The sequence below is a fragment of the Phytophthora infestans genome, genomic scaffold, assembly GCF_000142945.1.
Source record: "Phytophthora infestans T30-4 supercont1.7 genomic scaffold, whole genome shotgun sequence".
Classification (NCBI taxonomy): Eukaryota; Oomycota; class Peronosporomycetes; order Peronosporales; family Peronosporaceae; genus Phytophthora; species Phytophthora infestans.
In genome coordinates, this window is record NW_003303752.1 from 113,092 (window position 1) to 134,999 (window position 21,908).

The following is a 21,908-nucleotide window of genomic DNA, read 5'->3' on the forward strand; positions in this document are numbered from 1 at the left end:
CAGTCGCGCTCGAGGTTTACTTGAAACATCTGAGGCAAGTCTTCCTAGTGATGCGCGAAAACAAGCTGTACGTATACTTAAAAAAGTGCATCTTCTGTGCGCCGGAGATTTCAATGCTTGGCTGCTTTGTGAGCAAGAACGGCGTGCGCGCCAAACTCGAGAAAGTAATGTCGATATGTGCGTGACCTACGCCCCAGAATCCCACTGAATTGCGTAAGTGGCTCAAACTCGCAAATTATCTTCACAGGTACACGAATAATTACGCCAGATCGATCCATCCGCTTTCTTCATTGTTGAATAAAGATGTGTCGTAGTCATGGACATCCGCACATCAAGGCGTCTTCAACTCGGTGAAAAAGAGTCGTGTTGAGGCCCCAATCCTCGCGCTCCCGGATGACTCGAAGCCATTTGACGTCGTCTGCGACGCGAGCGGTTTCGCCATCGGCTGTGCGCTGATGCAACTCGATGATGAAGGCCGCGAGCGTGTCGCAAGCTACCAGACCAGACAGATGAAGCCGGTGGAGCGTAACTACCCTGTCCATGACAAGGAGCTCCTTGCGGTGCGCTACGCTTTGACCAAGTTGAGATTGTACTTGTTGGGTGAGAATACCTTCGCGGTGTACACCGACCATGCATCGCTGAGGGCAGCGATGAAGAGCCCTCACCTCTCCCAGCGGATGCCCCACTGGCTTTCATTCTTCTCTGAGTCCAACCTCGTGGCCCATTACAAGACCGGCAAGAACAACATTCTCGCCGACGCTTTGTTTCGGCGTCCCGACTACGACCCACGCCGTGCATTGGGTCGGCAAGTTTCGCTCGATGAAGACGATGTAGAGCGTGTGCCACGTGCGAGGCGTCAAGAGTCAACCTGACGAGCGTCTCCCCTATAATGCCACTTCGCGACGAAATTCTAGATGCGTACGAGCATAAATCGACGTACTCCAGTATCCTAAAGCATCTTCGCTCTCCCAGCGCCGACACACTTGGAGCTCTTTCTCGCGTGTACGAAACCATATTCACCGATATCGTCGTGAGGATGGGCCGCTGACGTACAGCATCAACAATTTCGATGCCCCACGTGTCGTTGTCCCTATCGACCCCGATCTGCGCTCACTGATTTTCCATGAGTTTCATGACGCCCCGCTGGGTGCTGATCTTGGTCGCGAGAAGGCATTTGCCGCTGTGCCACGCGACTTTTATTGGCCCCATCTGTATGAATAGGTACGTAAGTGGGTGCGCACCTGCGAGATCTTCCAGCACGTGAAATCTGCTTCGTCGTCGCAGGCCCCCCTGCGTCCTCTGTCAGTGGCCACCGAGGCCTGGCGCTCGGTGTCGATGGACTTCATCTTCGAGCCCCCACCCGGACGTTCAGGTATCGGATTCGATCACCGCGGCAGATACGGCGGTGCACTTCATCGACGCGGTCTTCCATCATCATGGCCTTCCTGAATCCATCGTCTTCGACCGCGACCCGCGCTTACGTCGGCCTTCTGGTCAAAGCTCTTCGAGTTTCTGGGATCGAAGCTGCTGATGTTCACGGCAGCCCATCCAGAAACGGACGGCCAGACGGAGCTCGTAAATCGCGTCCTCGAAGACGTCCTTCGAAGCTACGCGACGTCGTTCTCCAGCTGGAGCTCGTTTTTTTTCCTCTAGCCGAGCTCGCGCTGAACAACGCGGTACACGCGTCGCCCGGGCTGACGCCCTTCTTTATTAACGATCGCGACACCCGCGTGTATCTTCTCTCCTCGCCGTGGGCCATCTCACAGCGCCGTGTGTCTCCACCCTGGGTGGGGAAGAAGCTGCCGACAAGCCGTCTACTCCAGCTCCGACGTCTCCGGCGGCTGCACCGGTACTGGGTCAACCAGTACATACACCGGTTGCTTATGATATCTCAAGTGTATCCCCAGTCCCCACGTCGATCAACACATCGACACGTTCCGCAGTGTCCCCGACCTCTCGCAGCTTAGGCTAACCGTAACCTGATCAACCCCGCAGCTGCTTTGAGTGCACTTGCGCCAACTAACTACGCGCCCAAGCGAGCGGCGCGATTAATCGACTCCACATCCCGTCTCCAACTTCATACTACAACGCCAAGCGGTCACCGCTATCTTCGAGACGCACTGCAGGACGCAGTAGACAAATAGAAGGAGAATTATGGCAAGGCTGGTCGCAAGAGCACGGCCACGTTTACGACATGTGAACGATTGCTCCAGTCAACTGACGGTATCAAAAACTCAGCGGTCACCAACCTCGGCGCGAACAAACTCGCGCTGCGCTTTACTGGGCCGCTTACGGTAACCAAGGTTATTGGTGACGCCTACACGCTCGGCATTCCTTTGACACTACGGCTATATCCGACGTTCTACGTCGGACGTTCAAAGAAGAACCATCCGTCCGAGATCCCGGACGCTGATTCGTCCTCGAGTGACGCGGCAACTTTCCCGCGAGATGGTCCTCCTCCTTTGATCGATTATTCGGGCGCTCAGCGCTGAATCGCTAAGCGAATCGACATTCGCTAATGCCATGGTACCCGCGACAGTCACACTGAAGAGTTTCCACAGGGTTGAGCCCTGCGGGACAAGGAACAACACTGTCATGTGCGTTGGCTGAGACTCTCCCCAGGTGAAGATACTTGGGCGCCGCACTGTCGCCTGCTGGAAGACGTTCCCGATAACGAGAACGAATGCGAGAAGACACTCACGTTCCGAAGCGTGAGTGAGCCGGATGTTGATAACCGCAGTGAAGAAGACGACCACTTCCGCGGGTACACGGAGGTGCTCGTCGTGATAATTAAGAAGAAAACTGGAGTCGACGCCGAGATCGAGCCGGTGACCAGCCGCACGAGAACTCGGCACTGTTCCACTGAGCCACATGGTGAGTAAGCCGAGTGAACAAGTGAGAGTGAGTGAGTGAGTGAGTGAGTGAGTGAGTGGGCGACGCGAGGTTCCACGACGACGAGTGAAACGCAAGCTCGCAGGACGCCTATATTCCGACGTCGCAGTCGAATGGATCTACAGGATACGTCTCCGTACTCTGTGCAGTCACACATCGTCGCTCAGTCAACTAAGTAAAGTGGTTGTAGTCCCGTATTCGCGGTCTCAAGTACCTGGTGCGCTGTCTTCGTGATCCTCGTGTCTGCTAGAACATCGTGGACTTCCCGTGAACGTCCCACGATGGGTGTATCCCCAAATACAAGGAAGTCTCCAGTCAGCTCTCGGTCTTTGCGTCTGTGACGATCATCGTGCCAGAGTTTCCTTGCAAAAACTGCTGCACATGCGCTTGTCGCGGAATTTGATCACCGGGGGAAATTTAACTCACGCGCACTGCGCGTGACCATGCTTCCTTATCCGCTCGGACACGACGTCGCAGAGTTCACAAATGTGCCCCAGGACATGTGCAAAGGTCAAGGCCCCACTCCGACAGAACCTAGTCCCTCGCCTGGCACGTCGAAGCCCACGTGTGTCGACGCCAGCGCCGGTGGCCTCCAAGCTGTTGCCTGAGATGGCTTCTCGCTCTGCACGCTCGCCGCCGAGCGTGGTGTCTCTTGTTGATACGTCAGTGGCTTGAAATCGCGAGTGTCGCCGCTGCCATGTCCGCCGTCCCAGCAGTCTTCTCCAATGTTCTTCATCAGCGCTTATGTTGCGAAAGTGCAATTTATGAGTGGAAGGGTAATGTAATGGGCCCCTCCATTACATAAGTAAGTGGATTTCTTTACATAAGTAGGTGCATCAGCACACCACTAGCGTGTGCTAAAATGCTGTCATGCCATTGGCTGATATATGGGGAGCCAGACCCATTATTAGCCGACGTGTATTTGAGTGGCCAGAGCTGCTGCCTTGGTCCTAAAATAAAGTCAGAATCGTTTTTTCCTCAAATGTAAGACTCAGTCGTCCTAGTTCGAGCTTCATCAACACTATAGTGTAAGCAAGTAACGGAGCAAATACCTGGTCCGCTACGCGCTCTGATAGTTTTTCTACTTTTGTGTGTTCGGCTTCGGAGCGACGACGCTTATATTTTCTCTGTAGGTATTTCGCCCATACTCGAGTGTAGCTGTGATCACGCTTTATCTGGCATCGCTACTCGTAAGCGCTCCTTTCTGTCACGCGCGAAGGTTTGAGTCCAAGCTTGACATGTATCGTCTCTTGGCGCCCCGCCCATGAACTAGACAAAGAGTTGTCCAAACGAGTGACATCGAACGATGTGTTCGCGAGCATTGACCTTTCAGCGTGCTGCCCAGTCACTTGGGTTTGAAAATGAGATATACGCCCAGACGCCCCCACACTACCGTCTGGACAGAACGTTCCGGTTGGTCATTGGTCTACGGACGATAGGCTAATACCACTCGCTGTATACTTTCCATGAGCTCCCGGAAGCGAGTGAGGAATTCACTCACCAACATCGAATCTTGGTTGTGTCGACAGGGCTCCCGATGATGACATTATTATTTATCGAAAGCCTAAATGATGGCAGTACAGTATCACATATACAAAGAGCACGCAATAAATAGAAGCATAATATAAAGCAAAGCAACTCCATGTTAATTGTCAATGATTGGCCTCATCGACGGTCTGTGCTGTCCAGTACCCACCGTTTTGCCGCAGAAAAAACACCGTTTCCAGAGTAACTGTCTGCAGGCTGTGATGCTCTTGACCGTATGTCTTCCGTGCAACGCTAAACAACCGCTTAACCACGTTAAACGTGGGCGGAATGACGCTTAGCAAATTGCCTTGAACCGCTGCCAGCCGACGCCCTTTGTGTAGATGTTCTACAAAAGAGCCTTCCTCTTCGCTGACGGCTGCATCATCGGTGTACTTACATCCGCGCAGCGGAAGGGCTGGAACGCCGCCTTCTCCTCCCTTATCAGCTGGTGGCTGCCCTCGAGGACGCGAACGCAATCCGACTCGAAGTCGGGACTGTGTACGATGTCGGCACGGGGTCCTATATGACACAAAAAAACAAAATGTTCAAAAAATGCACATTAACTCAATACGATACAATAAAATTAAGCTTACCGAGATATGTGGCGTACTGCGATTTTACAGAAATGAGACAGTCGAGCCACACCCGAACATCCAACAATGTGACGCTTGAGTCTTGTAGTGCGTTGGAAACCGTTCCAAGCTTTTCAGCCCCTTGAGTAGCGACAGCAGGCGCTTGTTGCACGACGGCGCTGAAGGAACGTTCACGAGCGCACCATCCGTTGGGTCGTGGTGCTGGAGGAACAGAAAGTAGCGATGTAGCATACGAAACGTTGAACGCCAGCATGTGTCCTGCCGAATTACAGGACGAAGTGGCGTCTTCAGCCTACATTTATAGTCGTATCAAAAATATAAACTTCCAAGCTAGTACGATACTTAACAAATAAAAACCATCACAAATATAGCAATTACCTAAGCTAGGCAGTCTGCTTCAGGGTTCGTAGTCGCGCGATTAGGGCTTGAATGTCTGCTAAGTCTTCTTCATGCTGCTCCATATCCACTTGGACTGTCCTATTTAGCCGGTGGCTAGCACATCCAATAAATGGGACACCCGTGAGCGTTGCTAGCAGTCGATTGACGGCGCAGTTGTGCCCATAAAAATAACCAATCCACCATCTGCTTACCAAAGTCGCGGGGCAGCATTCCAACTAGGAGCTCATAGTGCCCGCGCGCCGAGTGGTCCTCGTCCGGCTCGCTCAGCAGCGGTACCATGCAGAGGAGCGGGACCTTCATGACGCCGACTTCGTAGCAGGCGAAGCCAGCGACGAAATGGACAGACGCGTGACCCCAGTCGTCCAGAAATAGGCCAAATTGCGAAGGCATCTCGGCAGCGATGTGACGCTCCACAATCCGAGTGAGGCTTTCCACGGATTGTTGAAGTGTCTCGAGACACATCAAATTCAAATTTGTGTATCTGAGTAGCACCAAATTAGTCTGGCTAAAAATAGAAAACATATTTACACTAAGTTAATAAAATCGGCTTACCTTCAAGCATCAGGATTCTCGCAGAAGTTGTGCGGGAGGCCGCTCTTGACAATCCAATCGAGCCAGCCGAATACGCTGAGTGCTGATCGATGGACGTAGCTTAGCAGTGAGCCAGTCTTAGCGATAGGTGCAGGAGCATAATAGCCTCTTAGTCCGGGTGCACCCAACAGACATACTGCATGAGGTTTGAGTAGCAGCTCCGCCGGGTCTGCTTCCGAACCGTGCCGCAGCGACAGCGAAAGTACTCAGAGACGATCCCGTCGTTAGCGTTACGGAACAATCGGAAGTAGTACCCGGTAGCCTGGACTGACGTGAAGGTGGCGTGACGAGGGCGCGAGGCAACGACCATGGTGGCTTAGCGAAGAGGCGAGTGACTTTTGTTACTCAAATTGAAGAGTGAGGAAGCCAGCAAGCTGTGTCTTGAAGCTGGCTTCGAGAGCAGCGTATTTTAAGTATGCGGGGAGTAAAGGTTGTTGTCAGATGTACATACTGAAAAGAGATGCATTAATAAACTATGACAGATGACTCTTTTATTCAAATCTTACCCCCTAGTGGAGTCTGGTGTCTGTCAGTCCTTCCGTAACGGGCTAAGGTTCCAAAATGTAACGCAAATACGCGCGTTCTACTGGCTGCCGAGCGCAGCGAAGGCGGCGTCGATTCGCTAAAGCTGCCGAGCGCAGCAAAGGCGACCCCCATTGGCTAAAATCGGCATTGTGTTTTGTACACACTGTATGTGGACAGCACATCGTACTTAAAAGCACCGTTTATATTTCATTTTGCTCTCATTTTCAGCTGCGGCTCGCAAGGTCACGCAAAGGGCGCAGCCTGTGTGCGCGTTTATTAGCATTAATAGGAGGCACCGACGTGCACACACATACCATATTGTCGTAAGAGCTGTAGACCTTTTTTGTAGGCCCTGGTAACTTATATTTCGGCCTCAATCGAAACTTTAGTACTTATTGGATTTAGAATGATGTTTTAGGCTTCGTAGTACTTTTCTAATAATTAAACCTGCAATACTGCTTTAAGTAGTACTACTGTACTATCAAAACACTTCATATTTTTGCTTCCTCTTATTTGTAGTAGTAGTACACATAATAATTATATCAGCGTTTGATAATAAATAGCAATTGTATTACTATTAGTAATAATGTGAAAACTTTAAAATATGACTATTGTGGCTTACACCCCTTCACACCACACTGCCTCCGGGAGAAAGCATCATCTTCCTTTCGTCAAGCTTGGGTATAGGGGCGAAAGACTAATCGAACCATCTAGTAGCTGGTTCCCTCCGAAATTTCCCTCAGGATAGCAGCAACTTAGTATTTGCGCGCGTAGTGTGCGACCCAAAGATACTGTGCGCACTTCCAACACGATATGTACCGTTCAATAAACAAAATGGAAACAGCGTCTGCGATTGAAACAGCGCGGAGGCACGTGATTAGGCAAGAGCACGATACCCAGAGGAACACCGAGCCAGACTATGTAAACGATGGTATACAACGAACAACACAAAGCATGGAAGACCGCGGACGATAAAAGGGGACTGAACCGATACAGGCTACAAAATTGTATGCAAAGCCCGAATCACGGAAGCAAAATCGCTCCCATTAAAAACACGGAAAAAATGAAATGAAGGAAGTGTATGCGGGCTAACAAAATGACACCTGGCATGCGAAGAGGCACGGACCATGAAAGAGCACGCACGTTCGAAGCCACGGTAGAACACGTAACGGCGAGATTGCACAAAACATTATTCTCCCATAACACCACGGTAGAACGTGGAGCACAGTCAACGGACCAAATATGAGCCCACCGGAGACCAAAACCGGGAAAGCACCGAGCATTAAAGCACGATGCCTGGGTAAACAGGAGCTCACTGATCCACGAAGCGCAACTCTACGGTAGCTAACGATGACACAGACGACCGACCTGTCGCGACACCAGATATAACACGATAGCATGGACGGTGGGCCAACCACTAAATCATTGGAGAAACTGCAGCCACAGAAGTTATCGACGGAAGATCACCGAGCCGCGGAGAACGATACTAGTGTAGAACCTGAGCTCCCCGAGCCACAGAGGACGAAAGCGCATTAGAATTTGATTGAACGGACGACGGACCAGCCAAGAAATAACGGGAGAAGGATTCGGGAGACCACGATTGCACAACGTGGAACACGCTATTATCGTAGAGCATGATAGCAAGGGAAAAACATATATACTACGCGAGCACAATAGCATAGGCAACAGAACCACACTGCGCTTGCACGATAGCGCGATAATGGAGCCTCACCAGGAGAGCACGATACATGGGTGACGGAACAACAGGAGCGCGTGGAGGCATTAAAGCACGGAATAGCACCCATCGGATAGAGTATTGGCAATGGGAGGCCAACGACCACGAAAAAACTACGTACCACGAAACCGGTGCAACCCACGTAAACGTTTGAGAGCAGAAAATAGTTATCAGTCCCCAAAGCCGCAGTACTAAAGAGCATGGGCCCACAAGAGAGAGAGTGCATAATCGCTGAGCAGCGTGTGCCACGGGTGAGCAGGGAACCACGAAGCCAGGAAGAGCACGAAAGAGCACGGGACATTGAAGAACACGGCATCCAACCTGTAGTCCGTGGTAACGCAAACATACCAAACCATGATATTGTACGGGTCCAGATGAGACTACGGACTGGTAAGTGGTTAAGTACACGAAGCCAAGATCTGCTGGGGTGAACGACGCTCATAAATCACGCGACACCAGAAAGCACTTAAATTTGCGGCCACCTCATCTCCAACAAACCATGCCACTCCGCCGCGTAGCGGCGGCGAACGGCTAGTCCTAAACTATCAATGCTAGCACGGTGTCTGTCCGTCCGTCACACGAAACGCTCAGGTTTTTGAGCTTTATCATTGGCTGTCGAGCGGAGCGAAGGCAGCTCCAGTTGGTTAAACATAATTATGTAGCTTACATCAGTAAATTCGTGCGGTTCATGAGGCACATAATATGTTATGGAGATTTGCACAAGACTACAGTACTGCATCCCGTTTACGCGGGGGTGGACCATATAGATTTTGCAAATAAATCAGATTTTAGCTTACAAACTTCAGTTCATTTGGATTCAGGATCATCACATCCGGAAGTTTATCAAAAATTCCAGAGGCGCGAAAACGGGGTGCAGTACTGTATCCATTATCCGAAGGCGGCATCGTTTTTATATTAAGAAGTATTAATATTTACTATTTTAATAATGCATGTTGCTTTTAATATTTGAGTGCTAAGCAGACAGAGCTACTTATTTTCAAATGAAATAGCCCCTAAAGGCGCTTCCTATTCTGCAAGGTGCTTAGCGTACACGTAGGAATGCGTATTTTCGAGGCCGTTTAATATAAGTAATACTATGTTATTAATAGTTTCTGCAAGTTTCAATGACTAAAATATTAACTACAACTGTTTTGTTGTCGAAATATTAATTATTATATGAGTGTGCTGAGCTGCTAAATCGTAGTGCATGTACAACAGAAGCTGGCCGTAAGAACTGCCCGTAATAGCAACGCTGTGCTAATAAACGTCGTCACTTGATCCATAAAGATAGATAATTTTTTTTAGATTGAACAAAAATAACTCATATGTGTAACTGCTGTAAATATTTGTTTTCTAAGAGTTATTTAGACAGGAAAAATTTGATACTACTTAACGGGCGGACGTGTCGCCGACAAGGGAGTAGGATACGATTTTAAATGGAGCGGCAAGACAACAACAAAACACGAGAGGTGTTAATTATTGTTGGTTAAATAGACCCCATAAAGAAACGTTAATAAACGTGGACGTCCAATGATTCTGAAATCATCGTTTAATTATCAAATAGAAAACACTACCGTCAACAGCAACAGCAGCAAGGCGTCTTGCGACACAATATGCAAATGCTTCAATCGTAACTGGCACAGATTCGAGTGCTAATTCTGAATCAGCTCAAAATATACGCTATAAACATTAAAAATAGTACAATTTGAATATTTTTTAGCTTTCATTGAGTTTGATATGAAAGGAACAATCTTTAGTTACTACAAGCAGTACAAAGAGGTAAGTAGTGCAAGCTGGACAGGCCATTACTATCTTTTGCGCTGATGTGAGCTAAATTTCGTAGCGGCTCAGAAGTGGCCCGTGATATCGAGCACGACGCTAAACTAAACATATTGTGTAGCGTTTGTTTAAATGGTTTTTTAAGTGCTGGTGGTTTTGGATGGAAGATGAAAATACAGTGATAGCCAGCAATACAAAAGGTATTGCATCAAGAATCTTGATTCAAGATAATAAGAATAATTATTTCTTAAATCAGATAAGCATGATGCTGACCCAAATTAATGAAATAAAAAAAAGATTTACGCTCACATGGGCTCAGCGGTTTTTTCAATAGTTATCCCGCCGAAGCGTAGCGAAGGCGGGAAGGCCAAAGCAAGTCGAACTAAATCTAAACAACCGCCGCGTAGCGGCGGCGCTCGGCTAGTAAATTATCCAGAACGCTCAGGTAATCCCAAAAAAGTATTTTTGATGATTCCGTAAGAAATAATTGAAGAGACCATGCCATCATCGGGAGCCCTATATGACCGTCGTGGTGCAGCGAAAAGACGCTTACTAACCATGTACACCGATCCAAAGAATGTGAATTTTAAGCTATTGCGGGACTCGAAATGTATAATATCCTAGAGCATCCAGAATTGTAGGGTACGCTTTGAAGTGATATGACCTCAATAGTTTTTTTAGGCAGTGAAAAATACAACGAAATTTCTGCTACGAAATTTGATTGGTTAACTTTAGAGGTGATTATCTCAAAAATCCCAAATGTAAGTTACGCTGTAGCTTTTACACATTGTCAGCGCGATCTTGCCTTTTGTATCAATAAAAATTGTGCTACTTCATCAACTTATCACTCGTCCCAGCTACAATTGTAATTGTCGGAAGCTTTTCGTTTTCTTAAGTTATTATCTTTCTTCGGTCTCTTTTGCCAACATCAGCTTTGAAATAGTTAGTGATACAATCCACATTCATGTAACTTGTTTTAATAAAGGCACGTGTTACTGTGCCCATCTGGGGGGAAATGTAACGAGGCATTGGTTCCCATCCGACACCATCCGACTCCCACATACGACCATTTGTGCCCATCTGATCCCAACTACCGAAAGAGCCAGTAATGTAATATTTTGATGCGTGTCACGCAACTATACAGGTTTGCTGCGATTAACCGGACTCCTATACGGTGATTAACCGGACTCTTATAGGGCTTTGTCTGTCTTGGACTGACAGCAAGCTACGGCTGAGACATCTCACAAGCGCATTTTCATTCGCATCTTACTACTGGTTTGGTCAAAAATATAATGTATTTAAATGCACAAGCTAAGGTATCTGTAGCGCAGATACTGCAGCGTTTTCTTGTCGATTAGTCCCGGCGACTGTGCACCTGCAAACACCTCGCAGGCGACTAGAACATAGATACCACAATTGTAGCTATCTGTTTGGACTCCGAGATGGCTCCCATAGCTTTGGACGCGACACCCTTCGAATCCTTGCACCCGAAGCAAATTTTTGATGTGTTCTGCAGCTGAACGGACTCCAACCTTGTACGTCGACTCCATCGGATCGTAGAAGTAGATTCTGCGCTTTTCGAGGTCAATCATGATAACACACCAGTGGTTCAGGTTACGGTTGACTGGAACCAACACTTGCTCCGTGGATGCACCGAAAAACAGAGCGGGCAAAGCATCATCGTCGGTCCAAATTTCGCCGTTAACAGGCACACGTATTGAGCCTGGACTTGCCACTCTAATCATCGGATTTGGACCGAACAGTTTTGTCAGCAACGTGCTCATAGTATCGTCGCTAAGTTGCCCCTTTGCAGCAACATCTAGCACGTGCATTGTACCCACATAACGTCACAATATGTCAGTGATTGAGCACGTATTATGGACAACATGAACGAACCTCATCCGATAATATATGCAGCTCCTTCAGTTTTGTGCTCATGCTCGCGTCTTCTTGTACCTGAAACGTACTGTAAAGCATCATGCACCATGAAAGAAAACACTTTGTACTTTGACGCGTTCGTTCCATGAGTTGCGTCGATAAGCATAACCTCTGGAAAGCGGGAAAATAGTTCACGCATGTGCTTTGTTTGCAGTGTTATGCATGTAGCAATTTTCTATTCAGCACCATGTAAAACAAGGAGTCTGAGAAAACCAGTCGAGCTGCATAATAAAAAAGATCTACGTACTTTTTGGTCGTGCTTCTCCACAAAGACGCGACCCACATTACCAGGCCCATCCCCAAATTCTTGCATCCACGTCTTCAGTCTCTGTTTGCTCGTCGTCCCTTCACGCTCTTGGTCCTTTAGGCGCTGAATGAGGTTGTGAACGTCGCGAATTTTCATACTACAGTCTGAATTTTCGAGGACAAACTGCAGAATATTTTTCTTCGTTGCCTTCGCCTTGCGCAAAACATCAACCGTCTTCACCATGGAAGGAGCAAGTGCCGTTCGGACCGACGAGTAGTGCTCGTAGTTGGAACGAGTCAGGGGATGGTTATGCTGCAGTTTGGCAGTAGTGACGCATAACGCGAACACAGGGTCGTTTGTGCTACCATTGACGACACGGACACAAGCGTTTTTCTGAAGGAAGAGCACATATTTTGTCAGTATTACGAAAGTCATTACAGCACATCCAGTTGCAGGTGTCCCATCTGAGCCCGACTCGATGGGAATTCACCCATCTGTGCCCAACTCGATAGTATTTAGCCCAACTCTGCCCAAATATAAATGACTACATACCTGTGCACCGCACTCAGTCGATCGTATTTCCCGACGTGACCGCTTGCCTTTACCCCGCGGTTTGTACTTGCCCGCGTGGGTGCAAACAAGGGTCTTGTTGTACCAGATCCACTCCTCTGGAATTAGAGGAGCTAAAGTATTTTGCTTCTGGATTTTGCGGTTGCGCTCCTGGACCTTGTTGTTAGTACGAATTCGAAAGCTCTGGTACACATACAGTAGTAATTAGGCTAGTTGTCAACTAAACAATTCCTTAGCGATGCGAACCTGGTATGTCTGCGCCATATACTCGTTGAGGTAAGCATGGAATGACTCCCACGAGTCAAACTGCATCTGAAGTAGCTGGGGAGCTAAGGCACAAGATGTCTCTCCGCTGTAGGCCTCCTCTTGGGCGCTCTGTGTCTCGAACTGGCTCGAGGTTTGCGACGACTGTACACTCGAGTCCCCGGATGGCAGTGTCCACTCGGCGTCGCTGTCACCGTTGTCGCTATCATCTTCACTCGGAGCAGCGTACTGTGGGCGCTTTTGTGCGGAACGCGGCCGGCGCTCCATACTTGCCGCTTTGCTCTTTTTGTCCAAATGAGGGGGAGCCACTCGTTCTGTCGTTGCAGTATACTGTATACGCCGTCGTTCGTATAGCGTGCGCAGAGCATGACACACGAGGAATAGGGCATGACAAAGAAGAGACCTCCTCAGATGGGCGCAGTAGCCACTCTCTTTAATAAAAGCCGTCATGGTGTATTATCATGGTCGGTGATTAAAGGAAAAACGAGCACAAAACAGATTTTGTGACGGCAATGTAACGCTCCTTTCGATGTGAAAAAGAGCAGGATGGTAGAACATGGTATGCAATTATTAACAGTTTCGTCTTCCAACAGTCCCGGTCTTAAACCCTGGGAGGACCTAACAGTAGAAGATCGGATCCAGTCCTATGAAATGACGCTGCACTTCCCAGCTCGACACAATGCAGTGAAATGGCCTCAAGAAGCCAAGCAAGTCGATCGTTGCGTGAGACCGACGTCGTATGATCGCCATGCACAGAAAGCCGGGAGCCGTGCATAAAGTGGCTTTAGGACTCCCGTTTAGTTTTAGAGTAAGGCAAGGACGCAGCTTTCGTTCGCAACGCAGGCGGGGGCACGTCAGGTACCAAATGGATTTGCGTACGTCCGATCGCGCGGTGCACTGCAAGGCATATCTGCCGGCGCAGTGGTGTTGTAAATTACAACAACTTGTTATTGACAACATCGCAGCTGCGAGCCAAAAAGTTTTTGATATCACGACGAGCACCACCAAACACAAAGCGTCGAGCAACCGTAAGATAAAGCTTGTCGTCAATCTGTTTTAATAGCGCCCGATGGTCCATGATCAGCTCTTCCCTGCTCCGGGAAAGACTTGTTCGCCCTGGCCGTAAGGGTGGACTTGCTCGGTGGGACGTTTTCCCAGTTTTGTTCTGTAGCCATGTGGGGTGGATTTGAGCCAATCAGGGCTTGTCTTTGCTACACTTAAGCGGGAGCTGGCTTTGTGGCTAGGGCATTGCCGTTTCTGGGCTGTCCGTTCTGATTGGCTCAGCTTCAGCGAGTCAGAAGAGGAAAGGAGTTGCGGCCTTCCGCACTGACCCGCACTGATCCCTCACAACCAAACAGGCGTCGGCATTTCGAGTGCAGAATTCGCAATCGATACGACGACCATCACTCCTGCAAGTCCGCACTCGGTTCGGCAGGAACGATGGCCACGACGCCCGGCGGCAAGATGGACCGGCGCCGCGCCGGCTCCAACTACTTCCAGCTCGATGCGGACCGCAAGCGCAACACGTCCAACAACCGCAGCAACTACGGCGACGGCCGTGGCACCTTCGGAGACCGCTTGAGCTTGATGGAGGTGCTTCCTCCCAACACACAGGGCGGCAACCAGATGCGCGGCGGTGGCTTACAGGGCGACTTTGCGGACGAAGTGTCGATCGATTTTTGCTGCGAGGTACTGTACAACAAGTTCGGCTTCCAGTCAGGCAGTGTGGACAACCAGCGCGAGCACGTGCTGCTGCTATTGGCCAATTCCAAGGCGCGTGCCAAGCCCCAGGACCCTCCGGGACACCACGTCGTCACGCTGCACAAAAAGCTCATGAGCAACTACACGGAATGGTGCCAGTTCATCGGCGTTCCCAGCATCTCGTACTCGGGACAGCCACAGGGAGACCTCAAGAACCCTCTGCACATGGACATTATGCTCTTCCTGTTGCTATGGGGAGAGGCTGGTAACTTGAGGCATATGCCTGAGTGCCTCTGCTACTTGTACCACCAGTCGCTAAACTTGCTGAACCAGGACTTCCTCGGTCAGCAGAAAGTACCTGAAGGTTGGTACTTAAGGCAGGTGGTGCGCCCCATCTGGAAGGAGGCGTCTAACATGCAGAGGAAGAACAGCTTGGGCAAGAACTTGGAGCACACCCAAGTGCGCAACTACGACGATATCAACGAGTATTTCTGGAAAAAATACTGTCTTAACGTGGATGTCACGCAGATCGGCGAGGAGCTGACCAAGAAGCACACCAAGACATACTACGAGCACCGCAGTATCTTCACGCTCGTACTGAACTACTACCGTATTTTTCAGTTCAACATGATGTTCATGATGGTCCTGATGGCGATCGGCTTTATCTCGGCCATCTCGCCTAGCGGAGGACAGCAGTGGTTCGCTCAGTTCGGGTCTATGGGAGAAGTGGTTGAGCCTTACCAGAAACAGGACGTTAAGCTGACCTACGTGGGGATTGTGTTCGCCCTCTCCTCGATGGGATTCTGCAAGACCGTCCTCGAAGCGTGTCACGGATGGCACTTACTCACTGCCAGTGAGTCGTCACAGACGTCGTCTCGTTCGTTCAACTACGGTGGTGCCCTTGTGGTTCGAATGCTCTGGAATGGCGCGTTCGCTGGCATTTTCGGCTTGATGATCTACACCCCGTTGATCACGAGCAAGAACACAGAACTGCTCGATAAGGCTGCACCGGCGTCTGTTGCCTACATCCTGCCTGGCGCACTTATTATCGTCGTGCAGGCCTTTGCTCCATCGGTTGTAACCAAATCGTTTGCGGCCAAGTTTATCCGTGAGGGAGAAACGTGCTACGTTGGCCGCAACATGGCGCCTCCACTGAGCTACCAGCTCAAGTACATCACTTTCTGGATCATTCTGTGGGCGCTGAAGGCGTTCGTCTCATACTTCATTCTAGTTCGCCCATTGGTTCTCCCGTCGCTGGCCATTTACGAGATGGAGCTCGAGTACGGTAGCAATGTTGTTTCGTTCCACAACTTCGGAGTCATCGCTGCGCTGTGGCTGCCTGTGATCTTCATCTTCAACTACGATACCCAGATTTACTTTACCGTGTTCCAGGCTACACTTGGTGGCGTTCAGGGTCTCATCATGAAGACTGGCGAGATTCACGGCATCAAGGAGATTACCAAGGCTTTCCGTGTGGCTCCACAACTCTTTGACCAGAAGGTTGTGACCAATCTGGCTCGCTCGAACGACGCTGCGGCTGACGGATCTGCTGCTGCATACCAGTCGCAAATGATGCTGCGCTTCGTGGTCGTCTGGAACGAGATTGTCAACTCGTTCCGCGAAGGTGACCTGGTGGACGACAAGGAGGCTGCCATCCTGCAGTATGACATCCAGAGCTCGGGCGACGTGTTCGAACCTGTGTTCCTTTCGGCGGGTAAACTGATGGAAGCTCTGGACTACACGGTTAAGATTGCCAAGGAAGGTAAGGGCGACTCGCAGCTTCAAGTGTACATGGTGCAGAAGGATTGTCTATCGGCTGTGCGCAGCTTCTTCACAGCCAGCATGTACGTGATGGAGGCTCTGCTGGGCAGTGACGATGCAGACATTCTTGATGCGCTGCGTCAAATGGAGGCGATTGCTGCGAACAGCAGTTTCATGAGCACGTTTGACGCCAAGAGTCTAGTGCAGCTGCGCACAGTCTCGATGGAGTTCCTGGAAGCTGTGATGGATCTGCCCGACCCGGATGCGCAGTCCTCGCACATGACATCGTCTCGAGTGCACACCATGGGAGTTGTGCGTAACTTCGTGACCAAGATGGAAAACCTGCTCAACGCTATTCGCATTTTCGCCAACCGCCCGGAGCTCGCTGCCAAGTTCAGCAACTCTAAGTTCTGCTCGAGCGCCAACGGCTACGTGTTTGCTGCTCGTGGCCTCGTGAACCTGTTCCACAACGACACTGCGATGGGTGCTGCTACCCGTGCGTACCTCTTGATGTCGCTCGAGAAGGCCGATGCTATGCCCCGTGTGCCTGAGGCTCAACGTCGTCTTGGTTTTTTCATGAAGTCTCTTTTGATGGACATCCCGCAGTTGACGTCTGTGAAGGAGATGCACTCGTTCTCCGTCGTGACGCCGTTCTACAGTGAAAGTGTGTTGATCTCATTGTCGGAGCTGAACGATCCGCTGGCCAACCACCCGGTCTTCCAGAAGGTGGAGGAGAAGGGCAAGAACATTACTATTCTGAAGTATCTGATTACCATCCACCCCGAGGAGTGGGAGAACTTTTTGGAACGTATTGATGTGAGCACTGCAGAGGAAGCACAAGCCAACTACCCGCTGGAAATCCGTCTGTGGGCGTCGTACCGTGGTCAAACCCTGGCACGTACTGTTCAAGGTATGATGCTGTACGAGGATGCTATCAAGATTCTTCACTGGCTTGAGATTGGTTCAAGTCCCGGCAAGTCGGCGGAGCAGAAGCAGGCTCAACTTGAGGACATGGTGCGTCTGAAGTTCTCGTACATTTGTGCGTGTCAGGTGTACGGTAAGCATCGCGCAGAGGGCAAGGCCCAGGCCGATGATATCGACTATCTGCTCAAGACGTACCCGAACCTGCGTGTTGCCTACGTCGACACCATCGTGATGGACGGTGGCAAGCAGTTCGACACGGTGTTGATCAAGAGTGAAGGCAATGAAATTGCCGAAGTTTACCGCTACGAGCTGCCTGGAGACCCGATTCTTGGTGAAGGTAAGCCCGAGAACCAGAACAACGCGCTTCCATTCACGCGTGGCGAATACCTCCAGACGATTGATATGAACCAGCAGCACTACTTCGAGGAGTGTCTGAAGATGCCGCAGCTTCTGGTGACTGCTGACCTGCACCCTTCCAAGAAACCTGTGTCCATTATTGGTATGCGTGAGCACATTTTCACGGGTAACGCTTCATCGCTGTCAAAGTTTAAGTCGTGGCAGGAGCTGGTGTTCGTGACGCTGTCTCAGCGTGTGCTGGCCGACCCGCTGTATGTTCGTATGCACTACGGTCACCCCGATATTTTCGACAAGATCATTGCTATGCCTCGTGGTGGAGTGTCCAAGGCTTCCAAGGGCATTAACTTGTCTGAGGATGTGTTCGCTGGTTTTAACTCGACGCTTCGTGGTGGTGTGGTGACGCACGTGGAGTTCATGCAGTGTGGTAAGGGTCGTGATGTGGCTCTGTCGCAGATTTCCATGTTCGAGGGTAAGCTGGCTAACGGTGCTGGCGAGACGTCTCTCGCTCGTGAGGCTCATCGTATGGGCCAGTTCATGGACTTCTTCCGTCTGAACTCCATGTACTACTCGCACACGGGTTTCTACTTCGCCACGTGGATGACAATTGTCACGACCTTCGTGTACATGTACTGCAAGGTGTACTTGGCTCTAGCGGGTGTGCAGCAGCAGATTGTGTACGATATGAACACGACCGCTGTGATCACCGAGAACATCGCAAACAACTTCGACGGGCGTGTGTTCACCGATCTGAAGGCTGTGCTGAACACGCAGTTCTACATCCAAGCCGGTACTTTCCTCATGCTTCCGCTCATGTGTGTGTACTTCGGTGAAGGAGGCTTCGTGCGCGGTATGACTCGATTCATCGACATGATCATCACGCTGGGCCCTGCCTTCTTCGTGTTCCAGGTCGGTACGACGATGCACTACTTCGACAACAACATCGTGCACGGTGGCGCCAAGTATCAGGCTACAGGTCGTGGCTTCAAGATTTCCCGTGAGACGCTGGTGCTGCTGTACAAGGCGTATGCAAGCTCCCACTATCGAAAGGCCTGGGAGCTCATCGGGTTGTGTCTTGTGTACATGGCGTTCGGTAATTTTTACATCTGTCGGACCGATGCGGCTGCCAACGACAACACTTTTGCGTCCGACTACTGTGAGACTGCTCAGGCTTACGGGGTGCAGACGTTCTCGGTGTGGTTCATCTCCATCTTGTGGGTGGTGGGTCCGTTCCTCTTCAACAGTGACGGTCTGGACTACAGGAAAACCAAGGTGGATATCCAGCAGTGGTGCATGTGGATGTTTGCCCCCGAAGACTACAAGGACGACGACCCGGCCAACAAGGGAGGCTGGGTAGGCTGGTGGAAGGGCGATCTGGAGCAGCTGCACGGCTCCAACATGATCTCGCGCGTCACGGTCATCCTCCGCGAGTGTCGCCACTTCCTGCTCATGTTCTACGTGGCTACACTCGAGACGTCCGACGTCATGTACGTGGCGTACTCGTTCGGTGCTGCGGTCGCGACGATTGTTCTGCTTGGCGTGTTCCATGGCTTTGGTATGGGCATGCGCTCCATGAGCCCGGTGACGCGCGCTGTGATCTACATGGGGACCGTCGCAGCCATCGTGACGGCCTACTTCTTGGCCACTTGGATCGTGCTGGACTGGAAATTCAAGTACGCCATGTCGCTCTGGTTCGCCTACGTGGCTGCGCTCTACGGTATCAACGAGTGCTTCCGCATGTGGAGTTTCCCAAGCTCGTCGATCGCTGGCATTGCTGTGTTCCAGCAGCTACAGTTCCTCTTCGACTTTATCTTCTGCATTGGTATGATCATCCCGCTTGTGGTCATGTCGTGCATCCCGTTCCTGAACATCATCCAGACGCGTATGATGTACAACGAAGGCTTCTCCAAGGTCATGTCTGCTTCTTCGCAGTATGCCTTCTCTCTGGCAGCCTTCATGGGAATCCTGGGCGGTATCGGTGTCGGCTGGCTGTTCAACTTGCTGTCAACGCTGGAGCAGTCTGCGAGTTTCGCAAGTTACGTCGTCACGTACGATGGCGTCCTAAGTGGAAACGTGGGCGATGGCACCACGACGTACATGCTCTACGGTGCCTGTGTGGTGGGTACGATCATCGCTGGCTTCCTCAACTTCTTCCTGGGTCGTCGTCTGGCTATTGTTGCGGGTGGTCTCTTCAGTACGCTCGGTATGGTGGCTGTCAGTGCCAACGACGATCTCCGTTCGACGCTGCTGATGCCTGGTATCGGTCTGCTTGGAGCCTCGTGCGGTATTCTGCTACCGTCGTTGGCCATCTACATCTTCGAGATCTCGACCAAGGAGATGCGAGGCAAAGCCATGTTGTTGCTGGGAATCGGCTTCATCATCGGCAGTTTGCTGGGCGGCATTTTCGCGACCGTGAACCAGCTGGGATGGATCTGGCAGACGTTTGCTGCCTGCATCGTGATCGCCCTGGTCACGCCAGTCGTCAATGTGTTCCCAGAGAGTCCGTACTGGGTGCTGGATCGCAAGGGCTGGGACGCCTGTGAAGCCTGTCTCGTTATCCTGCGTCGTAAACCTGATGTCCAAGAGGAGCTCAAGGTCATGCGAGAAGAGGAAACGGCAGATGAAGGCGGCGCCGGCGCCTACAAGTTCCTCATCGGTCTCTTCCTCATGCTCGTGTCCTCTCTGACTACTGGTTTCCTCAACGCCTTCATCAGCTACAAGGGAGCGAGCGAGTACACGGACCAAGACCAGCTGTTCGTGAACGCGATGGCGCTGCAGATCTCCGGTGCTGCGATCGCCATCTTCTACATCGACAAGCTGGACCACAAGTCGATTCTCTTCGGAACGTTGATCCCTATCGCTATCTGTGCTGGCATTCTGGGCTTCAACGAGAACTCAGAGATGCTGGGAGACAAAGAGGGCTCGGGTCTGTACCTCAGTCTTGTAGTCATGCTCATGTACTTCTTCATGGGGCTGGGCACGAGCTCTGCTCTGTGGTCCGCATGCGTCGGCATGTTCAATACTCGCGGCCGCGCCTCGTCCACCACCATGCTGTTCGCTATCTTCTTCCTGGCGGATATGGGCTACGTCTACTTGCACACGGACGACTCGATGATGCAGAACGAATATTCCTATCTCTACGCCATCGCAGGCTTCAGTGTCGTCGCCCTGGTGCTGTTAATGGGCGCAGGCACCAAGAAGAACGGCGTCATCTGTACCAAGTCAGAAGCTCAGCGCGATCGCGACCGTATCGCTCGTATGCGTGCCGAACGTGCAAGTCGCAACACGCGGACGCCTGGAACTGCGCGCCAGCGGAATCTCAGTCGCGTGCGGTCCAAGTCGAACGCTGGCGGCCAGCGGGGCAACGCGGCGCATGGCGGTGGCTACCAAATGTACGAAACACCCGCCAACGCTGCGCCGCCGCTCATGCACGCGCGCCCGTAGAAAGACTGCGTGTCTTGAAATTGCTCATAGTGTCCAGGAGCCTACGGGTGTTTTTGTACATACTTTTTGCCCTCAATACCGACTTTCGTAAAGTTTTACATTGTTTTTACTCATTACTTTGACTGTGCCATGACGTCTCCGTTGATCTGATCTGCTGTCGGGACAGCAATGTTGAAGCCATCTCTCGACCTTGAAATGATGCCTCGAATCCATCACTACGAATCCGCTCGACCGCTGGACCTCTGAAGTCAGCGGCCGTGGATCGAGCTGGAACGTCCGGTGGTGGTTGAAAGTAGCGCTTGGTGAACTCGACTTGCTCCCGATGGCAGTCGACTGTAATGCCACCTTTCAGTAGTAGCTCCTCCACCACAGCTGGAGGTCGCGTTGTTTCATTGTTGTCGACCGCTTCATCAGTCTCAAATTCGCTGAAGCAGAAGCTCGGACGGATCTGGCTCGCGTCCAAGACTCCGACACTTAACCAGCAGCCGCGTTCTTCCATTGCAGTAACAGCAGGTTGCGAGTCGGAGCTTTTAATGAAGAAATCGGCTATGATTGCAAATTCAGGCTCGCGCGGAAGCAGATCTGTCATTCCAACGCGCACATGGGGCGGCAGGGCGCATACGACCACGGTCTGTCACTTCCGAGGAACACCCGCTTCTTCTTG

The 21,908-nt window shown here is 51.0% G+C and overlaps 1 protein-coding gene and 1 non-coding gene across 2 annotated transcripts; both read left to right on the forward strand.

The window, feature by feature from the left end:
- Positions 1 to 7,195: 7,195 nt before the first annotated feature.
- Positions 7,196 to 7,285, forward strand: PITG_33008 (the record flags this gene model as incomplete). Its single annotated transcript, XR_009934402.1, has 1 exon — positions 7,196 to 7,285. It is a non-coding gene; the product is annotated as a 28S ribosomal RNA (ribosomal RNA).
- A 7,215-nt stretch (positions 7,286 to 14,500) lies between these two features.
- On the forward strand, positions 14,501 to 21,244 carry PITG_05079 (glycosyltransferase; the record flags this gene model as incomplete). Its single annotated transcript, XM_002998742.1, has 1 exon — positions 14,501 to 21,244. One exon carries the CDS (start codon positions 14,501 to 14,503, stop codon positions 21,242 to 21,244), a length of 6,744 nt encoding a protein of 2,247 aa, XP_002998788.1.
- Positions 21,245 to 21,908: the final 664 nt, after the last annotated feature.